We start from the raw sequence: 20,482 nt of genomic DNA, 5'->3' as shown, positions 1-20,482 counted from the left end.
CTTGTTGTGTCTTAGCATGCGAATTAAAGGTGGAAGTTGGTGTGCACGGACCACTTAATTTTGACGACGTTCAGAGTTCGACATTGACTCAGCGCATGATAAAAAGAGCCAGAACGCGCCGGAGATAACCACAGGTGCGCCAACAATTCTGTGCGCTCCTGGATATAAATTCGATCTTGCCACTTTACATTCGAACATATAGGCTGATCACTTTCTGCAAAAATGCCTACCATCAGCGTTGACAAAGCGGAGTTGTTCAAGGCTCTTGGCCGAGAGTGAGGGGTCCTTGTGGGATAACCCAAGAAAAACTTTACTAACTACTACTCTCATAGATACACCACCGATGAATTCGAAGAGTTATGCTTCGAGTTTGGAATCGAACTTGACGAGGATACCTCGAATAGCCCACGGCCGATCGTTAACGGCAAGGAGGAGGCACCACAACTTAAAATCGAGATCCCCGCAAATCGCTATGATATGCTGTGTTTCGAGGGGATTGCCCTCATGCTGCAGATCTTCCTCGGGAAATTCCCATTGCCAAACTACAAGCTGGTGACTCCGGCGAGCGGAGAGTTACAAACCCTCACAGTGTCGAAGGAGACCGCAGAAGTGCGCCCATATGTCTCAGCAGCCATCTTGAGGAATGTCACCTTCACACAAGCAAGCTACGACTCTTTCATTGCACTTCAAGATAAGCTGCATGCCAACTTGGCCCGTAACCGGACTCTGGCATCCATCGGCACTCACGATCTCGATACGCTCCAGGGACCCTTCACATACGAGGCGCTGCCACCAAAGGATATCAGCTTCATCCCTCTGAACCAAACCAAGAAGCTGAACGGCGAGGAGCTTATGCAGTTCTACGAGACTGACAAGCACCTTGGCAAGTTCCTCCACATCATCCGTGACAAGCCAGTATACCCTGTTGTCTACGACTCGAAGAGGACCGTCTGCTCGTTACCTCCCATCATCAACGGAGAGCACTCCAAAATCACACTGAAATCGAGGAATGTCTTCATCGAGTGCACAGCAACAGACAAGACCAAGGTCGAGATTGTAAACAACATTGTGGTCTCGATGTTCTCGCAGTACTGTGCGGAGCCTTTCACAATCGAGCCAGTCAAGGTTATTTCAGAGCACAATGGTGAGACCAGGATCACCCCAGATCTTACCTACCGCCGCTTTGAAGCAGAGGTCGACTATATCAACAACTGCTGTGGTCTCTCAGAAACCCCTGAACGCCTCTGTGAGCTCCTCACCAAGATGTGCTACAAGGCCACCCCTTCCTCGACCGACAAGAACATCCTCGACGTCTCCATCCCGCAAACCCGTGCTGACGTCCTGCACCAATGCGATATCATGGAAGATGTTGCCGTCGCCTACGGCTTCAACAGACTCCCAAGGAGCAACCCCAACAAGTCCGCCACCATCGCCAAACCCCTGCCCATCAACAAGCTCGGCGACATCGTCCGTCTCGAGTCCGCCATGGCCGGCTGGACCGAAGTCATGCCACTGATCCTGTGCGCTCGCGACGAGAACTTCAGCTGGCTCAACCGCAAGGACAACAACACGGCCATCACGCTCGCCAACCCCAAGACCGCAGAGTACCAAATCGTGCGCACCTCGCTCCTCCCCGGTCTCCTGAAGACCATCCGCGAGAACAAGAAGCACAGTCTGCCGATCAAGGTCTTCGAGGTCTCAGATGTGGCTTTCAAGGATGAGACTCTCGAGCGCAAGGCCCGCAACGAGCGTCACTTTGCTGCTGCGTGGTACGGAAAGACCAGCGGCTTCGAGATGGTCCACGGTCTGCTTGATCGCGTTCTGTTGATGCTGAAGCAGGATTTCCTGATTGCAGCGGATGTGACGAGCAAGAGCTTGGATTACAATGTTTCTGAGAACCCGACAAAGCAGAACGGATATTGGATCGAGGAGATCAACGAGGAGACCTTCTTCGCTGGCCACGCAGCCGCCATCTGGCTCCGGATAGATGGGAAGGAGGCGAGGGTTGGAGAGTTCGGAATCCTGCATCCTACCGTGCTTGAGAAGTTCGAGCTGAGGTAAGTTTCTAAAGACGCCTTTCAGTCCCAATTTGCCACTAACTATTTTTCAGATATCCGGTTAGCACGCTAGAGATCAACTTGGAGGTGTTCTTATGATCAAAACGAAAAATAATGTGCACACGGAGATATATGGATCAGAGCTCTCAAGCTCCAAAAGCATCGCATGTAGTATCACTCATAGCAAGCTAGACCTGAAGTTATGATAATGTGCATGATCAACGCTTTGACTAACTGACATGTCGTCTTACAACGCGTTTTTAAAACCCAATTCGCTGCGTAACTCCTTAATCGCTGTCCAGACTATCTACGTCTAACCCAGTTTTCATATGTGCCCAATTATCAATACCGTTATTTCATTGCATCTCAACATCCGATTCCTCTTGGTTCCGTGAAGCAGGGATTCTCGATCCTAATCCACCTTGTGATTGCGCTATACCCCCAATGCTTAGGTTTGATAACGAGCTTCGAAGGCCGGAAAGTCCAACTGCGTTGCCGCTATTGAGCTGCCTCGGACTCGAATTAACGGCAGTGTCCGGTTTCAGATCGCCACTAACCACGTCTGAATTCGCCGTCTCAACCTCGGTCAAGACTCCCGTACTGGCGTCTCGAGATGTAGATTTCTGGTGAAATTGCTCTACAGGGGGGATGCTTGGCCCATTCATCTCTTCGTCTGTTTTACCAAAAAGCTCGAACCACCATTTCACCTCCTCAAGACGAGGAAATAACAAACGCTCTTTACCCCTGACATGGTCGTCCAGCACGCCGCCGTCCCAATCAGGATTTAAAAATTTGGCACGGTCCGCTAGGATGTAGTCCCATACACTTCTGGTCAGTTTAGAGACTTGCGCATCCAGGCGGGCCTTTTCATTGTTGTGCAAAAATGTACCGTACTGGCAAGAGTATGTATGGTAGAGGAGACGTCTCAGGAAGTGCTGGTTGAACTCAAAGCGCTTCGGATGTTGCCTTAAAAGTTGGTACACTGCATCAAGAAACTGATGAAATACAGGACTCGTTTCGTTCTCTTTAGTTGCCTCCTCTTCCTCAGGGGTACCTTTCGCGGGCGCACGGAACAAACCAGGCGTCTCTTCATATATTGGCTCACCATCCGAATCAACCTCATCGGTGGGGGTTCTCTTCGTGAAAAACCTCTTGGTTTTCGCCAGGGCATTCTCAATTGTCTCATTCCGAGGCGTTTCATTCAATCCTGGTTGGACAGAAGAGCCTGCAAGACCATCGTATTCGGTCGTAAACCACTTCTCGGAGTTGAGATATCCATTTCTATGTTGAAACATATGACCAAACGCCAGCCAGTCCTTCTCTATCAATACTATAAAACCATCTAAAGTGCGATAGTATGGATCCAGCATTATTTGCGACAAGGCGCTAAGTTGGCTGGTTCTATCCCATCCATCGGAACAGTGAATCAAGACGTGTGAGTGGTGGATGCCGACCTGTCTAGCAATGAGTGCAGAGCCGTCCAATATGTTGGCAATGTGCTTGAGCCAGTTACTCTTCGCAAGGAGCTCGCGATTCGGTGGCAATGGTGTCAGGTCGCCATCTTTAAGAGCTTCTACAACTTTCCGTAACGAATTCCGCATAACGTGGATGTTGTCAATTCCAAGATACGCCTTCGCCGCAAACTTATAATTGTCCATATTTTCAGAGCCAAACCCTGCGGCATGCTGGGCTAAAGCATTCACTGTCGGACGTGCGTCAACAATGAGGTTGCGGCGCTGCGCGCCGTAGATACGCGGCTGATCTCCGTCGTCGTCTGCGGTAGCAATCATCATGTCTTCCAACTTCTCTATATCTGTCTCAGCCATGTTGGCATCTTCGGGGGTTATTTCAACAATGTCGAGTTGGCTCGCAGTTGGGCTAGACCGGTTCTCCGGTGTCGAGCCAGCTGAAAGGTTATCAGAGGCTGAAAAACAGGCGCCAACAAGCCTCTCATCCTGAACGCTTCGGGCTGAGCGAATGCCAACGCCTGGCTGTGCGCTCCGTGTAATGGAGCAGTTATTAACTGGGTGTAGGTATGTTAAGGCTGGTATGCGTGCTTTTGAGCGGAATTTCGCAGCGTAGTTGAGAACATTGTCTGATATGCTGGTAGGCACCACAAGTAAAGCCGGGTATGTCGGTGAAAACACATAGTCTGAATTTATGGTCGAGATCCTCCAACCCCGATCGATGCCTTTCTCGCTGATCCCTTGTCTCTTCCACTCCGCCCTCGCATCATATATCTCCCACCCCTTGATCGGGTCTTCTCTTGGGTTGCCCTTGTAACGGTAGGCATAAAGTTTGTTGATCCTCTTTAGGCGACAAGTCAAACCTTTAATGGTTTCAAAGACGTCCTTAGCCTGGGCGGGATCATTGAAGTTGAAAGTAATGGAACTAAAGTCTCGGCCCCGTATGCGAATGTTGGAGGGAATGGCGGAGCCGGGAGCGGTTGGACGGAAGGTGCAGCGTGAAATAATGTGATATGTAATCCAAAACTCGCTCGTCTTTTGTGCCAGAGGGTTCCCCTCTTTCAGATTTATCCGTTTGCAAGAGTATATGAGGTGGTGGTTCGTCAAATGAAGTGTGCCTTTGAATTGCTGCCCGCCGTTGCTGAGCGCCTGAACCCCCTCAACCTGTAGTTCAAATTTAGTCTCAAAGTCGTATTACGGCTCTGACAGAGTACTAACCTTGGGGATTTTAATTTTCTCCATGATAGAAATGATTGCTATTGTTGATCGGAGGAAAGGGGCCGGATCTGAGAACTGTTGCGCAGTTGGGCCTGAAGGATTGTCGTCGCCTTGGAATCAAGAAGACATAACACTTGCTTGGCAAGCTTGTATTAACAGAGCGAAAGTAATAAAAAGTATTGATACAGAGTCCTCGAGATTGAGGCCCAACGAAAGAATAGTGTTCAGGAGGGAGAACAGGAAGAGCCCGAGTTGGGTTGTTGTATTTTGATATGCCCCTCAGTCAGCGACCATTGCTCCTGCCCCCCATCGTCCTTGTATCCGGCGAGGTTACCACAAGGCTCGCCCGCGCTAGTGTATTCTTATCTTAGCGTGTTTTTGGTCAACAATGAGGCTTATCACTTATCGCCCACGGCGAATTCTCGGCAGAGAATAAGGGTTACAGGGGATGCGTAGCCCTAAATGTCCCAACCGGTCAATCGCGAAAGTTGAACGAGGTGTTCCTATCGCCGCGCCGACTCCATTTCCACCCCACGACCATCGACGACCAGCAAGTTTTGAACCTCACACACAGGTTCAATTCACTCTCACAAACCACAATCATGGCTTCCGGTGTCCCAGGTGCCGCTATGTATGCATTCCCCGTCACCCAGCTGGAGAAAAAAATATTATAAAAAGTCGGAAGTGCGCAATGGAATCATGATCGCTAACAGATTTCTTCTACAGCTCCAAGAGGAGGAAGTTCATCGCCGATGGTGTCTTCTACGCCGAGCTGAACGAGTTCTTCCAACGCGAGCTTGCTGAGGAGGGATACTCCGGTGTCGAAGTCCGCGTCACCCCCACCGTCACCGACATCATCATCCGCGCAACTCACACCCAAGAAGTCCTCGGAGAGCAGGGACGTCGCATCCGCGAGCTCACATCCCTGATCCAGAAGCGCTTCAAGTTCCCAGAGAACTCCGTCTCCCTCTACGCCGCCAAGGTCCAGAACCGTGGTCTCTCCGCCGTCGCCCAGTGCGAGTCCCTCCGCTACAAGCTCCTCAACGGTCTCGCCGTCCGTCGTGCCTGCTATGGTGTCCTCCGCTTCATCATGGAGTCTGGCGCCAAGGGTTGCGAGGTTGTCGTTTCCGGTAAGCTGCGCGCCGCTCGTGCCAAGTCCATGAAGTTCACCGACGGATTCATGATCCACTCCGGTCAGCCAGCCAAGGACTTCATCGACTCCGCTACCCGCCACGTTCTCCTCCGCCAGGGTGTCCTCGGTATCAAGGTCAAGATCATGCGTGGATCTGACCCTGAAGGAAAGTCCGGACCAACCAAGTCCCTCCCCGACTCCGTCACCATTATCGAGCCAAAGAACGAGGACCCAGTCGTCCAGCCAATGTCCCAGGATTACGGTGCAAAGGCCCAGGCTGCTCAGGCCGCCGCTGAGGCTCAGCGTGCTACCGAGCAGGGTGAGGGTGAGGCTGCTGCCACTGAGGAGCAATAGGTCATTGGTGTCTGATATCGACGGGCGTGTGGGTCATTTGCATTCGAGCTTTACGGTATATCCTGCCGGAGGCTTGTACCGTTACAATAATTGAACGGGTTCACAAACAAAAGATTATGACGTGCCAATGAATATGTGAAGTTTCCACAGACTAGAACCTTTTTTGTCTTGCTTTTTATGTGCAGTGCTATCACCAGGCCTAGATTTTAGAAATTTGATCATCGTTGTACGCTTATGCCATATAACTGATGTATAAGTACATTTAACCCAAAATGCGAGCTGTGTAGTAACAGTAGCACCCCCTAACGCCATAGCCTCATGCATCGTCTCGATATATATACGGAAATACTCACGTGGAGGCCTATCCTCCTTACTACCATACCAATACATTCCCTGTTCCCGGTAACCAAGGCCGTTCCAGATTCCACCACCCAAAGGCCATATACAATATGAACCCGGACATATGCGTCGTAAATTCCCTCCCTTACAGCCTCGGCGAGCGCATCGGTGATCGCATTGGCGACCGCGGGCCACCACCTCTCGACGAGCGTGAGCTATTTCGAGATACATCGATCGGCTTGATGAAATTGCCATTGGCCTTCGCCTTGGATTTTCCATTGAGTCGTAGGGGGGCATCATTCTCGCTCTCCTCGGTCAAGTCGTTCAGGCCCACATTCTCCTCGTCATCATACGAGCGAATAAGCCCGTCTCGGTCACTTCGACCGTAGCCGCTGCCAATGCTGTGTCTGGCAGGGTCACCAACGCTCCTTCGCGCTTGCATGCTTCGCCTTGTCTGAATGCTGGAGATCATGTCTGTAGCGATGCCATCGGTTCCTTGCCCACTCAGCATCCTGTGACCATTTGGGTCATCTCTTGACAGGTTCAGCAAGTATACACCAGTGAAGATGGTTAGGAAGCCGCAGAGAAGAGAGATCGTGTTGACCGCATTAGTCGTGTTGAAGCCTCCGAATAGGATGAATGAGGCACATAGTGTAGCCGTGGTGAATGTAACATAGTACACCGGGTTGACACTATAAACCGTATGAGTAAGTAATCGGATAGGGGCATTGGGTTCTGGACTTACATGGAAGTTGGGAATTGGCTTAGAGCCTTGTTGAAGTAGTTCATCTGTGTCAGAATGCAAACTGCAGTGACAATCATGAAGACGTATGTCGATGGGTGCGAAAATTGATTTTTGCCCGCAAAAGTCAACTTCAATGCAATGCCGAATGCCTTCACCGACATCACCGAAATGGATCCGACGGTAGAGCAAATGGAGATAAACACCAGCGGGTTCTTGCGCCCGTATCTTGGCGCAACCTTGTAGATCATGACAGCGGTGAAGACGCCGACAATCAGGCAGTAAAGCATGAATCCTGATGGAAGGGTTAGGAGTGAAGCAACGAGTGCCGGAAAAGAGACTCACCTGGTTGAATCGCATAGTGCAGAATCTCGTCGACAGTCTCAATTTCAGCATCCGGAGGCGCGTGAAGCACAATGATAACTGATCCGATGAGACAAATCGCACAACCCAATTTTCCCAGTGTTCCAAGCTCTTCCCTAAGGAAGTATGACCCGAGAACGGCGCCAATTAAAACGCTCAATGCTCCTAATGGAGTGACTAAAATGGCTGGCGCGAATGCGTATGCTGCAAAATTGGCGATCTCCCCAAGAATCACTAGACACGTCAGAAATGGAAAAACTCAGTGGAGCAAAAGGTCATACTTGTAATTATGCCAGCCCACCATATTGGACTCTTGAGGTATGTGAATCCTTCTCCTTCAAACCCAAGATGCTCTTCTGCGTGCATCAAACCCTAGGTAGTGTCAGTATTCGGATCGTAATGTGGACTTGCCTCGGTAACAAGTTCGTCGGGAGCGTGGCGTACCATTTTCGTAATAACGAAACTCGTGCCTAAAAAACCCCGATTAGCTACGTTGCCATCATGATGTATACGCATCGCTCACCTATCATCAATGTGGACGCGACGGCCAAAGCCAATCCGATATATCTACACCATGACAATCAGCCTCGAATTCCCCCACAACGCGCCAGCGCAAGACGCCGGTGCTCGAATTCCAGTTGACGTACTTGTCCTCTATCATCTTGGAGGCAGGTCGCTACGGCGACACGTGGGATGGGTGTGTAACGTGTGTGAGCTTGCGCTCGAGTCTTAGGAAGCTGCTTCAACGGTTGCCGGGGGACGGAGCAATAGAGCCCAGTGTTCGAGCAGGAGCGTCTGCAGACAGCTCGACGTTAAGGTAGGCCTCGCAGGAGCGTGTCGATGATGGTGTTCGGTATGCGACTCTCCATGCGGAGGGTTTGTTGTCCCCTTGCGATTCAGTCGAGGCCTTCTTGCCGAGCAGGGGCCTCGAGAACTTGCGCGTCCGGGATGGTATTAAGAGATTTCGGGTCCGCGATGGCTGGAATTATCGCTGGGCGTCGAAGCTGTTCCCGCGACGGTATTACTCGTGGCAAAGTTGGTTGATAGTCGAAGTTATGTATGAGGGGTCAGTCCAGACAAGAATTCTGGCTTCTTGCCGTTCTCACAAGGACACCAGGAACATCGCGGTTAAGCGAGTTGAAACATGGCCCCTGCACTCCAGGCCCCTTACGCTCATTTATACTCGTACGATTAGCGTCAATTTGATTTACAGTACGTACGAAGATCTATTCAATAAGTTCGTGGATTAGTATATTACGTATGCTACTACAACGGTAATTTACAGTAGATATCACTGTTGTATAGCATTCGGTCTTTAGCAGCAATTAAATATTTGGGCTCCATGGCCTCGCCTTCAGTGTATGGGGATTAACATTCCGTAATTGTGGTATGAATCGCAATTCACGTGAAGCTAAACTTTGTAGTCCAAACACAGCCTCCATCGTCCCCACATTTCAATACCGATAGGGCAAATTCCTCCCCAGCGCTCGAGGACGCGCATGCGATCCACTCCACCACGGCCCGCCAATACGATACATATGGAAGTGGCCAGGATCTCTCTTTCCTCATCGATCTTATTTCCGAGAGAAGAAGTTTGTATGCTCCATCCCATTCCCAACTCCATCCGCCCATCCGAGAAACCCATTTTGAAGCCGTGCAATGCAAATGAAGAAGCAAGAAAACGCAGAAAAGACCAAAAAATGCTCTCGCACTTGCTTAGAGCTTTTCGCAGTGGCGAAAAGTGGAGGCCTTATAGATATTACAAGATTTTGATACAAACGAAGAAGGGGTATTGAATGATTAATGGGAAAGCAGGGGGTAAAGGGGTGCAGTGTCAGTGTGATGAGTAACATACCTATGCGAATTAGCGATCAACTCGCATTTTCCATCCATAACCTCGTCGATGTCAGATATGTCGATGTTCTGTGCTAGAGCAGCAGATCATAATGGCGGTGTTGGTTACTGACGTGCACTTCCAGAGTGCTCGAGCTCCTCTTCGGGGAAATGTAATGGCCAGTTCTCAAGGCAAACAAGTTAGGATGAGGACGTTGATAGTCATGCGTAAGCACATCATTGACGTATAAACAAGCATCTCCGATCATGAACGGGGACGCTTTGCTTCTGTTCTGAGGTTAGCAGGTTGTTCTATTCGAAGTGGGCTGTAAATCCTACCTTGACCGTCAATACCATTCGCCTCCCCATCCTCCTCATGTGACCTCTTCCCTGGTACCAGTGATTTCGCAGGTGTCGTGGGTCCTGAGCCTACAAACAGGCTAACCTCGTCGTCATCTTCATAATCGATCTCATCCGTCTCCTCTTTATGGTTCTGGTTGGAGCCTGTTACCGCAGGTTTATCATCTGCCTCGTCGTTCTCAACGAGAGCAGACAACGACCCATCAACATCGTCGTCTTCGTAACTTATTTCACCCCCTTCATTCTCCGCGTTTTTATTATTCTGGGTGTCAGAAGCTGTCGCCTCGGTATCAATGTTAATATGGCCTGATTCTTCGCCATGTTCTGTTTCGCCATTTGTCTCTTGAACATGGCCATCTTCATTTTCAACGTAGTAAGATGCATCCACCTCGTCTTCATATGGGACTTCTCTCTCGTATTCTCCATTGTCTTGATGCTCATGTTCATCAGCGCCGGCTTCAAAATCTTCGCCCACTTCAACTTGATGCTCACTCTCCTCAGCACCAGTTTCAAAGGTTTCGCCAGCTTCGGCTTGATTCTCATTCTCATCAACACCAGCTTCAAAACTTTCGTCTACTTCAGCTTGATGGTCATATTCATCACCAGCAGCAGCTTCAAGATCTTCGCCCACTTCGGCTTCTTGGCCAATATTCTCATTAGTAGAGGCAACATCATTTGTGGAATCTACAGCCCCATTCACACCTCCAGGGACATCTATACTCGGTTGTGCAGTAGCATCAGTTTCATTTGCTCCATCAATTGTTTGCGAGCTCGAACGCCGGCTCTTATCGGGAATTTCATCGGCAACTTGGTGTTCCGCTGCAGGGGCTAGTCACAGTTAGAAGATGAACATCAGAGGGTGTGGAAGTGAAGGTAGAAATAAATTCAGACATACCAGGTTGTTCGTAGTCGGTCTGCTCCTGCTTTGGGGCAGTTTCGACTACATTCCCGCCCTGCGCGTAATCTTCGTCGTCGTAGTCAATAAGATCACCACCTCCTTCCTCTTCTTCATGGTTGCCATTTGCTTCGGGTTTGGTCAATTCCGCATCATGCTTCTCGTTCGTTGGCTCACTTGGCTCATTTTCCTCCACCACGGTAGGAACTTCGGTTGTGTCAGGTTCAGCTACATCTGAAGTCGTAGGTTTTTCTTCTTCTGTCGGTGCCTCCAGGGCAGGGGATCCTGGAGAAATATCTTGGACAGAACCAACTTCTGTCCAATCTTCTCCCAGTTCAAAATTTTCCAGGTGTTCACTTCCGTCGGCGTCAACGCCATTAATATCGTATGCCTCTGACTCTCCCCAAAGCTCCAGTCCGTTATCCTCGTTCCAAGACTTAGCTACCTCCTGTAGTCCTTTACCTTGCCGCGCATCCTCAGCTAAATTTGCAAAAAATCGACCAAACTCAGATTTAGTTGCTAGAGTCACGAAGAGCGATGGCAAAATGTCCGCGCCATCGTTGCGAACAAGGGTGGTGTGAAGATCCGCGATTTGAGAAAACGATATTTCGCTATTAGCAGTAGAAGTCTAGAAACGGTCAGTACATAGCCGCAGATATTCGGGCGGATTACTTACTTCACAGGTTTCCAATCCCAAATCATCGATTGTGAACACTAGTTCATCACCAGCAGGAATTTCGTCATGGAGGATGTCTCGCAGGACAGCAAAAAGGGCAGATAGTGGTTCCTTCAGCACAGATGAATCTTTCAAGAAGTAGGAATCTGGGTCATCGGACTCAGACGATGCCACCAGCGCGTATTCAGAACCTTGATAGCCCACGGTGATATTACGCTCCTCAGATATCAAATCTTGTTCAACATTCACCTTCTGTCCATTCTCATCAACGTTGGATGCTTCGCCATTTTCTTGTTCTTGCTCCTGTTCTTCCGGGACTTGGGGTGGGCTTGGTGGGTTTATATTTTCCACTTCCTGTGGTTTCTCATTTGATACGGGTGGTGATTCCTTATGAATGGTGGGAGACGGTGTCGGTTGTGCTGCAAATTCTTCAACTATTTTAGAAACTTCTTCAGGTTGGAGTTCTTCAGCTTGAACAGCATCTGCGAAACTTATCGTGTCATCCGCAGGCTTAATATCTGTGTAACGGTCCTCACTCTGGAGTGGGCTCGGGGCGGCGTTGGAGGGAAAGGTATGTTCCTCAGTATCGTGGGGCCTCAGCATTTCCTGTTCGGAAACCTCAATCGTCTCCGTGTCAATGACATCCTGGAGCTCCTCTTCGGGCACATAATCAGCATCTTCCATGTTATAGGATGCATTATCTTCATCAAGCATCACATCATCGTTGTTTGTGCCTGCTTCTGATCTGGCGTCTTCAATGATGAAGTCCTCATCGTGATTTCCGGGCTCGATGTCTATGTTGATATCGATATCATCGTCGACATCCTGCCCGTCGTAGGAGATCTCCATTTCGTCGACGACCATTTCGAACGCACCGGGCCTGGGGCAGCCGTGTTATCTGTATCAGAGTGTATCGAAATACGGCAGCACCACAGAGTTCTATATATCCTTGTTTTAGATGCTTAAGCTATCTTGAGAGGCGTAAATGGGCTTTCGGTTTGGATGTGGCTCATTGGTAATAATCAAACTTCGCCTCCGGTGGTATGATGTTGGTAGGTCGGTCTCGTAGTCACACGGTGAACAAGATGCTTCAGGCACTATTCACCAGAATTCACCAGAAAAGCTGTCACGTTCACCTTGCAGGTTGATGGTGGCGAGAGGTGGCTGGCGAAGGGTGAAGGGCGAAGTTCGAGATATAATAATTCTAGAACAAAGAACCTTCAGAGGGCGACAGTAGTTGGCGGTGTTCGTGTAATAGAAGACGATTCTCATTCATCAATCTGGAATAGTATTATAGAAACGTGTATATTCCCAGATGGAGAAGAAGAGAAGCTGTCTTCTTGAGTGAATTTGTGGCGTTCTGGAGCTCTCTGGGCGTGGTTAATTGAAAGGTTGGTGGACGTGTTTAGGCCACCTCAGAATCACGTGTTGCGGGTCGGATTAACCCCCTGCAACTGAGCTCCCACCGACCGTGTCCACAAATGCGAGGTGCTCCTGTGAATTAGGACATGACAAACACCAGGACAACTGCCTTTTCATAAGCCTTGTTTACAGACTAATCAAGATGGTCAGTGTATCTGCCTATGTTTTCTTTGGAGCAAACCCTCTAACTATCGATGGCAGGTCGTTCTCGCAGCGTCAATCTGCACCCGCGGGGGGAAGGCGATTGTCTCACGTCAGTTCCGTGAGATGCAGCGCTCAAGAGTGGAAGCCCTGCTTGCGGGATTCCCAAAGCTGGCGGATAGAGGAACCCAGCATACGACAGTAGAGCAGGACAATGTGCGCTTCGTTTACCAGCCTCTCGACGAGCTCTACATGGTGCTCATCACCAACCGCCAATCCAACATCCTCCAGGACATCGACTCTCTCCATCTCTTCGCGCAAGTTGTCACCAGCATATGCAGGAGCTTGGATGAGCGTGAGATCTTGAGGAACGCTTACGAGCTGCTGAGCGCCTTTGACGAGATCGTCACACTGGGATACCGCGAGAACCTCTCGATCAGCCAGATCAAGACATTCTTGGACATGGAGAGTCACGAGGAGCGCATCCAGGAGATCATCTCCCGCAACAAGGAACTCGAGGCCACGGAGGAGCGCAAGAGGAAGGCAAAGCAATTGGAGATGCAACGAAAGGAGGTCTCGAGATCCGGCCGAAACGCCCCACCACGGGCTCCCAACTACCCTACATACACTCCAGCTGCGCGGACGCCTACTACCGAAACCTACGACTCCTATGAGGCAGAGAAGAATAAAACATACAAGGCTGCTGCACCAAAGGGCAAGGGCATGCAGCTGGGGAAGAAGTCGAAGACTACAGATATGTTTGAGCGCGTCCGTGGTGAGATGGGAGTCGAGGCTGAGGACACCTCTCCTTTGGTTCCTGTCCAGACCCCAACTGCGCCAGCTGGACACGCACGCACCAGCAGCTTGCAGTCCGGCCTGGACAGGGATGCTATCCACGTCACAATCGCCGAGACCATCAACGCCAAGTTGACGAGAGAAGGCTCCGTAACGTCGATAGAGGTCAAGGGTGACCTTCAACTAAGAATATCCGACGAGTCATTCACCAAGGTGAAGCTCGACTTGACCGCAAATGCAAGCCATGGCGCTCAATTCAAGACCCATCCTAATGTGGACCGACCCCTTTTCAACAGCTCAAAGGCTATCCAGATGAGCAACGCTTCGAAGGGATTCCCTGTTAATAACTCTGTCGGCGTGCTGAGGTGGAGAGCTACACCAAAGGCTGATGATAGCAGCGCCATCCCCATTACCTTCACCGTGTGGGTGAACAAGGGCTCGGACAGCAATTATACCGTTACCGTGGAGTACGAACTTACCGGAGGTGATGCATTAAAGGACGTCAGTGTCATCATCCCGTTTGCCACCAGCGAGCCCGTGGTTGCCAGCTTTGACGCCACATACGAAGTATCGGGTGATAGCTTAGAATGGACTATTGGAATGGTTGACGACGACAATGGAAGCGGCTCTTTCGAATTCGAAGCTCAAGCTCACGACGAGAATGAATTTTTCCCAATGCACATCAAGTTCTCCAAGACGACACCATATATCGATGTTGACGTAAGTTCCCTTCCCCATATCCGGATATCTTCATTTACTTACACTTTATAAGGTCACTGCTGTGTCGCTGGTCGAGATGGATGAGGAGGTCACTTTCTCGAAAGAGATCAAGTCGATTACAGAGTCATACGTTATTGAATGATTTGACCATGTATTGAGCGTTACGAACGTTTCTTTAATCAGGGAGCATGGCGTCGAAGGCTGCAGGCTCTTTGAAGCTAGAAATCAATGTCGATATCACGTAGAAAAATAGATGAAGCGTTATCGATTTATGAATGATGTGTTGAGTTCATGACGCGTCGGTCCAGTGTTGGCCGTGACATTTTATGACTAAAATTGATCTCATATAAACTCGGTTTCTAAATAAATCTCGTAGCAGTAGAAGCAATTAATATTCAAAGTTTCGTCGTTGCTGTCCCTCTCCTTTCTTCCCACCATCCCCAATCGAAGAACTCGCTTAGCAAACTGAATAAACAGACATGACGCGCCTGCCCGGCTTAGAATTATACACGCCCCAACCAAGTGAAAAGATGTGCTATAAATTCCCCTCGATAAAAGCGCTGGCATGATACCCATACCCAATCCCACTATTTAAAATCACAACCTCCCCATAATGGCGAACCCAGTGCAGCTGCGGGTCATCGCCGAAAAGACCCTGCACTCCCCCACCAACCCCGACCTACTGGCCTACAGCCCGTCTATGGAATTATTGGCCATCGGCGGCGCAGACCACAATGTCCTCATCTACCGCCTTAACGGGCAACGAGTGTTCAGCGCGAGTCAGAAGGTGAAGGGCGTGGTGTTGGATCTCCAAAAGCTGGTGTGGAAGCCCAATGGTATGGCCCTATCCAGACTCTCCCATTCACAACATCACTGACATTGATTACTAGGCCAACTAATTGCCATTGCCTGGAGCGATGGGACCGTCCGGTTGATAGGCGCGGAAAGTAATAAGACGGTGCATCAGATCACTGTATCAGAGGAGGAAGACACGGAAGTCACGTGTTTAGCCTGGACGACGTACTCGGCAACGTCAAAGTCTCTAGGAGACATCCTGTCCGAGGCCGGGTCATTGTGGAAAGATGCTACTGAGGGAGGATTAAAAGGGAAGAGTGCCCAGCTGCTCGACCTCCCCCGAGATCTGGCCGCTATAGACATCGAATCCAGCCTGCCCAAGCTCAGCGTCCTACCAAGCGGGGGAACCACGTACGCCCCCCTCTCTTCCAATCACCAACCTAAGGAGAGAGAGACTTTACTAACACGCAAACAGCGAAGACATCTTCAGCTCACGTGCCTCCCTCGACGCCCTCTTCCGCCCCTTCGACCCCAAAGACAACGACTCCATCTCCATAATGGTCGTCGGCACCTCCACCGGCCACATCCACCTCACGATCTTCGACTCCTTCGTCATCGGCACCTTCCCCTCCCCCCTCAAATCCTCCAAAACCTCTCGACATCAGCTAATCCGTCACGCCTCGCACCCGCATCACGCTGTCCATGGACTGCTCATGAAATCCACATCCACCTTAGTTGGGGGCCTCTACTTCGTGCCTATGCACTTGGGGTTCTTGACGAGCGAGAGGAGTGATCTGTCGCTGTTAGCGTCGAGGTCGAGCGCGTTGCAGAATTTGTTGAGGTATATATATCAGGTGCAGACGCTGATGACGGCGGAGTACCAGGCGACGCAGGATTTACCATCGAGGTTTTTGGGGAATATAGATGAGACGCTTGCTGAGCATGGGGATTGGACTATAGCTCCCGCTCTGTACCATCAAGTCGTCACCGGTCATACCCTTCCAGAAGTCAAAGAATGGCTCGTCGACGAATTAGCTGAACGCGTATGTCCCCCTTCCCTCCCCCTCAAGCCAAGCACAATCTAACACCCCCACCCACAGGGCCACAAACGCTGGGACAAAACCCTAACAACCGCCCACACCACCCTCCTAAAACTAACCCACACCCACCTCCTCCCCGCCCTCGAGCGCGCCTCCCTCCTCCTCTCCCGCCTCCACGGCCTAGCATCCTACCACCACCCCTCGCACTCCCCCCTCGGTTTCTCCCCCACACAGATCAAGAACCTGCTTGATACGGTGGCGGCGCTGAATCTGGCCGCGACGAGGGTCCTGGCTACGACGGTGGGGGAGGTGGAGGGCTGGGCCGCGTTTGGGGGGTGGGTTAGGGGGGAGATTGATCGGTTGGCTGCTGGGGAATCTGCGGCGGGGGCGGATGATGATAAGGAGGCTGCAACTGTGCCTACGGCCAAAATCTTGGAGTATATACAGGGATCACTGACGGCCTCGCCGCTGGCGCAGTTCTTCACACCCCTTGATTCCACCGTCGCAGAATCCCACACCGAAGCCCTCTCCACCACCACCCCTCTCTTCCCGATAATGGCAAAGGCGCTTAACTCCCCCGACCCAACGAACGCGTTTCAGAAAGCATTACCGAATATCGCAGCCCTGACCGCTCATCTGGCGACACAGGCGGCGGCGGTGAGTACTGGGATCGCGGAGGCGGAGAAGCGGAATGTGAGGTTTGGGGATGCGGTGGAGGTGGGTGGTGTGGGGAAGGAGGTTTTGGGAGAGGGGGGGAGGGTGGATATGCGGATGTGTAGTGGTACTACTGCTGAGGGGGGGAGGGGGGAGGGGGTGGTGTATATCGCTACCTCCGCTGCTGGATCGGATGCTTTGTCGATACAGCGAATTGCGCTTCCCCAGGGCGAGGAGGGTACCTCCTCCACCAGCAGGGTGAATGTAGAAGTCGGCGGGTTAGTAAAGGATATCGCGTTCCTAGATGAGGAAGTTCTACTGGTTCTCATCGATGGATCGGAATCCAAAGAGGGTGTCTACATCCTCGCACTCCCCTTCCTACCGCTTTCGTACACCGCTAAACCCACTACCGTTCAGGGGATGGGGAGAAGGTTTAGAGTCCAAGAGGGAGCGGAGAGGGTGAGGGTTGGGGGAGGGAGGGTGGTGGTTGTTGAGAAGGGGGGGGTGAAGGTTTTGAAGGTTAAGGGGGAGGTTTGGGGAGATGGAGAAGGGGGGGTGGAGGAGGTGAGGGGGATGGGTGGGGTGGGGAAGGAGGAGGTGAAGGGGAAAGAGGGGGGAGGGGGGGATGAGATGGAAGTTGAGGGTTAGATATGGCGAGGATGGAGGTGTTGAGGAGGGCGGTGTCACGGCGGCAGGTTTGAAGAAAGGAGCTCGCGTGGACTGGCTAGAGTATAGAAATATAATGATTACGTATATTTGTGTTTCCTTTTGTGTTGCAGGCTTGATATTAGTAATTGGGTATATGAGGGATGGCTGTTTTGAAGTGGGAAGTGGTTATATTTTTGTGGTGTTGAATATTTATTATATATTCCACCCCCCCTTAAAAATATATATATATATTATAAAACAATGCCTTGCCAGATAGTAGTTTTAAGATATTAAGATGAAGACTCTTGATGGGGGTAAATGAACGACGACCTGATGAAATACCCAAAATAGAGATGGAACGACTTTTTTTTTAAAAAAAGGGAAAGAACGACCCGGTTTAGAGAAGAAAAGAGCGATCAGCTCAAGAGAGAGAAGGGAGAAGGAACGACCGACCGACTAACTGAGGAAGGAACGGCTAACAATTGAGGGAAGGAACGACCCTTGAAATATTTTAATAGGGGAAGGAATGACCAACTACTGAAGGAAGGAACGACCGACTAAGTGAGGAAGGAACGACTGTGTAAAAAAGGGAGGAACGATCGTGTGTAGCTGTATTTTATATTTTTCGTTCCTTCCATATATGGATGAGAAGGCTAGTTTTTTTATATTTATACAGCGAGTTAATATAATGAATACAACTCATATTTTTAAGGTTTTCATTTGGGAAATATATATATTTTTCGCTATATTGGTATTGGTATTGGTATATGCACTATAACCATTTCACAACCTCCTGTCTCTTCTCATTCACCACACAACGGATAGGATAGGATAGGATAGGTTATAAAGCAAATCACGATCTACTGCGAGAGAAAGAATATATATATACCCCATGGCACCGCTCGTATACCTACTATGTCATCTCACATCATCTAGAGTATTTAAACGCATAGTACGTCATCTCACACCCCTCGCATCTCACACATACGACCTTACTGCGGACTGCCGGGTGTATATCTCCATACCGAGTCTATATACCGAATCCCACGTCCCTTGGGGTCCGTCCGGCTTACTGCATTTTATCCGGAGCATATACCTTGTCCAGTTTTTCATCTCCAAGGTTTAGTACTGTATGGTAGAGTAGAGTAGAATAGAGTAATCAACCCTGGAGATCTCCCGGAGATATATGTAGTCGCTGGGGGGAGGAGCTATTTATATATAATTTATATATAGAGGTAATGTGGGAGTAATTGGGGGAAAGCATCTACCCCAAACAAACGGTGGAATTCGGATATTACTGTAAGTGAGTGAGTGATCTTTAATGAGCTGCCTCGGCAACCCCGGATTGGGAGTTCTACAGTATTCCCACCACATCCAATCCTCTCTCGGGTACGAATCCTCAACCACAGACCACCCGTCTACTCCGTATATGACGAATACTCATATATGACCAAGGACCCTCCAATATCCGACACCCCAAACCCCCATCGTCGATGTAGCGCGGGTGCAGATCTCGCCTCGCCTCGTCTCGGCCTTCATAAGGCGTACAATATGTACACTCCGTAGAGGGTCCCCGGGTGGATGGTCCCGGGTAAGGCGTCCAAGGGGGAGGGGGGGTTATATCTGAAACTCCCCTGCTTATTAAGACCTGTTGCCTCGGGAGGGTCGAGAGGGGTCGAGACCGGTGAGGCTCTGGGGGGTGATTGTGATCGTCAAAGTGTATTTGTACAAGCAAAGTCAAGGGATAGAAGCTGGCTGGTGGAGGTTGGGTGGAGGTTGGGTGGAGGTTGGAGGTTGGAGGTTGGAAATTAAGGTATGAGGAGGGAGAGGGGAGAGGGGAGAGTGGTGTATGGGGTTGATAGTCTCATCTACCACTCACTGTACAGTACTGCAGTACACGACTCAGTGCGAAGGAACTCATTTCTACAACCAAACCAGGAAATAACCTCCCAACAACCGCTGTGTACGCAATTCCGACGGGGCGAGGCGGAATGTGGACCTCTAACCCACCAGCTGGTGCCTGGCTAACGACAGTAATGTACATACCCGCATTCCGATCCATCATCTTGGTAAGTCCCCATCCGCTTCCCCTTCCCAGTGTAACTCATCCGTCTTCCGCGGGTACATCCTGTAGACGACACCGACCCGAGCAAAGCAAGCTGAAGTATGAAACACGCCATCTTCTCTGTCATTTTCCTCTGTGCACTTGATATTGTTACCGTCATATTCGAGGGTTTTCTTCAAGCACCCTACATGCCGTGTTGCTGGCACCCTGTGGTCCTGTCATACTTGCCGTGCCGTGGTCCCCTGCTTTTGTTCTTTGCATGGCAATGACTAGCTTTTTCCTCTCGTATTTTCTGTCTGGGAGGCAGGAAACTGTCATATCCGCCTTTTGTGAGGTGACTGGTCGATTCTATGCTTACATAATCACCACCCAATGTACGGTTTGGCAGTAGTGGTAGTAGTGAAATTTGACAAGTGGTGTGTGTGGGAAACTGCTTAGGCGAGCCGGCCGGGAGGGAAAAGGGGCAGCGATCTTCTAATTGGCTGGTGGCTGGTGTGGTACGCTAGTTGGGAGTAGACTACGGTTGACAAACCCCACTTCCCCCTGTTATCCCGAGATTCAGGGACAGAGGATGTGGGAAGTGTGGGAAGTGTGGAAGGGGTTGAGATCGGTGATGGGACAGGGCAGGATGGGGGATGAGGAGGGCGACGATTATGGGTAGATTAGCTAGGTGGATGGAGGGAGATGGGAAGTTACACGTAGAAGACGTTGGCGGGTGCACAAACAATATCCAGCTACAGAGTCGGATAGAGGTAAGGTAAGGAGGG

General features: G+C 50.4%; 7 protein-coding genes across 7 annotated transcripts; 4 read left to right on the top strand and 3 right to left on the bottom strand.

The window, feature by feature from the left end:
- The first annotated feature begins 110 nt into the window (after nucleotides 1-110).
- Nucleotides 111-2,394, top strand: FRS1 (phenylalanine--tRNA ligase subunit beta). Its single transcript, XM_018270395.2, has 3 exons — nucleotides 111-275; nucleotides 333-2,057; nucleotides 2,111-2,394. Exons 1-3 carry the CDS (start codon nucleotides 223-225, stop codon nucleotides 2,154-2,156), a joined length of 1,824 nt encoding a protein of 607 aa, XP_018134655.1. The 5' UTR covers nucleotides 111-222; the 3' UTR covers nucleotides 2,157-2,394.
- VE01_00866 (uncharacterized protein) lies at nucleotides 2,220-5,088 on the bottom strand. Its single transcript, XM_018270394.2, has 2 exons — nucleotides 4,742-5,088; nucleotides 2,220-4,687 (listed from the first exon to the last, which is right to left on the bottom strand). Exons 1-2 carry the CDS (start codon nucleotides 4,763-4,765, stop codon nucleotides 2,414-2,416), a joined length of 2,298 nt encoding a protein of 765 aa, XP_018134656.1. The 5' UTR covers nucleotides 4,766-5,088; the 3' UTR covers nucleotides 2,220-2,413.
- Nucleotides 5,089-5,253: 165 nt separating this feature from the next.
- On the top strand, nucleotides 5,254-6,509 carry RPS3 (40S ribosomal protein S3). Its single transcript, XM_018270393.2, has 2 exons — nucleotides 5,254-5,372; nucleotides 5,468-6,509. Exons 1-2 carry the CDS (start codon nucleotides 5,344-5,346, stop codon nucleotides 6,225-6,227), a joined length of 789 nt encoding a protein of 262 aa, XP_018134657.1. The 5' UTR covers nucleotides 5,254-5,343; the 3' UTR covers nucleotides 6,228-6,509.
- VE01_00864 (uncharacterized protein) lies at nucleotides 6,379-8,789 on the bottom strand. Its single transcript, XM_018270392.2, has 7 exons — nucleotides 8,319-8,789; nucleotides 8,195-8,238; nucleotides 8,116-8,141; nucleotides 7,953-8,043; nucleotides 7,654-7,905; nucleotides 7,312-7,603; nucleotides 6,379-7,258 (listed from the first exon to the last, which is right to left on the bottom strand). Exons 1-7 carry the CDS (start codon nucleotides 8,330-8,332, stop codon nucleotides 6,712-6,714), a joined length of 1,266 nt encoding a protein of 421 aa, XP_018134658.1. The 5' UTR covers nucleotides 8,333-8,789; the 3' UTR covers nucleotides 6,379-6,711.
- Nucleotides 8,790-8,866: 77 nt separating this feature from the next.
- On the bottom strand, nucleotides 8,867-12,790 carry VE01_00863 (uncharacterized protein). Its single transcript, XM_018270391.2, has 4 exons — nucleotides 11,436-12,790; nucleotides 10,760-11,387; nucleotides 9,844-10,692; nucleotides 8,867-9,792 (listed from the first exon to the last, which is right to left on the bottom strand). Exons 1-4 carry the CDS (start codon nucleotides 12,297-12,299, stop codon nucleotides 9,770-9,772), a joined length of 2,364 nt encoding a protein of 787 aa, XP_018134651.1. The 5' UTR covers nucleotides 12,300-12,790; the 3' UTR covers nucleotides 8,867-9,769.
- Nucleotides 12,791-12,925: 135 nt separating this feature from the next.
- VE01_00862 (uncharacterized protein) lies at nucleotides 12,926-14,842 on the top strand. Its single transcript, XM_018270390.2, has 3 exons — nucleotides 12,926-13,002; nucleotides 13,059-14,513; nucleotides 14,566-14,842. The coding sequence occupies exons 1-3, from the start codon at nucleotides 13,000-13,002 to the stop codon at nucleotides 14,653-14,655; spliced, it is 1,548 nt and encodes a 515-aa protein (XP_018134652.1). The 5' UTR covers nucleotides 12,926-12,999; the 3' UTR covers nucleotides 14,656-14,842.
- Nucleotides 14,843-15,003: 161 nt separating this feature from the next.
- VE01_00861 (uncharacterized protein) lies at nucleotides 15,004-17,650 on the top strand (the record flags this gene model as incomplete). The annotated part of the gene is made up of 4 exons (XM_018270389.2): nucleotides 15,004-15,349; nucleotides 15,404-15,719; nucleotides 15,784-16,351; nucleotides 16,409-17,650. The coding sequence occupies exons 1-4, from the start codon at nucleotides 15,127-15,129 to the stop codon at nucleotides 17,648-17,650; spliced, it is 2,349 nt and encodes a 782-aa protein (XP_018134653.1). The 5' UTR covers nucleotides 15,004-15,126.
- Nucleotides 17,651-20,482: the final 2,832 nt, after the last annotated feature.

The sequence above is a fragment of the Pseudogymnoascus verrucosus genome (genome assembly GCF_001662655.1).
Source record: "Pseudogymnoascus verrucosus strain UAMH 10579 unplaced genomic scaffold scaffold_2, whole genome shotgun sequence".
Taxonomy (NCBI): domain Eukaryota; kingdom Fungi; phylum Ascomycota; class Leotiomycetes; order Thelebolales; family Thelebolaceae; genus Pseudogymnoascus; species Pseudogymnoascus verrucosus.
This window is presented reverse-complemented; position numbering and strand designations above follow the sequence as displayed.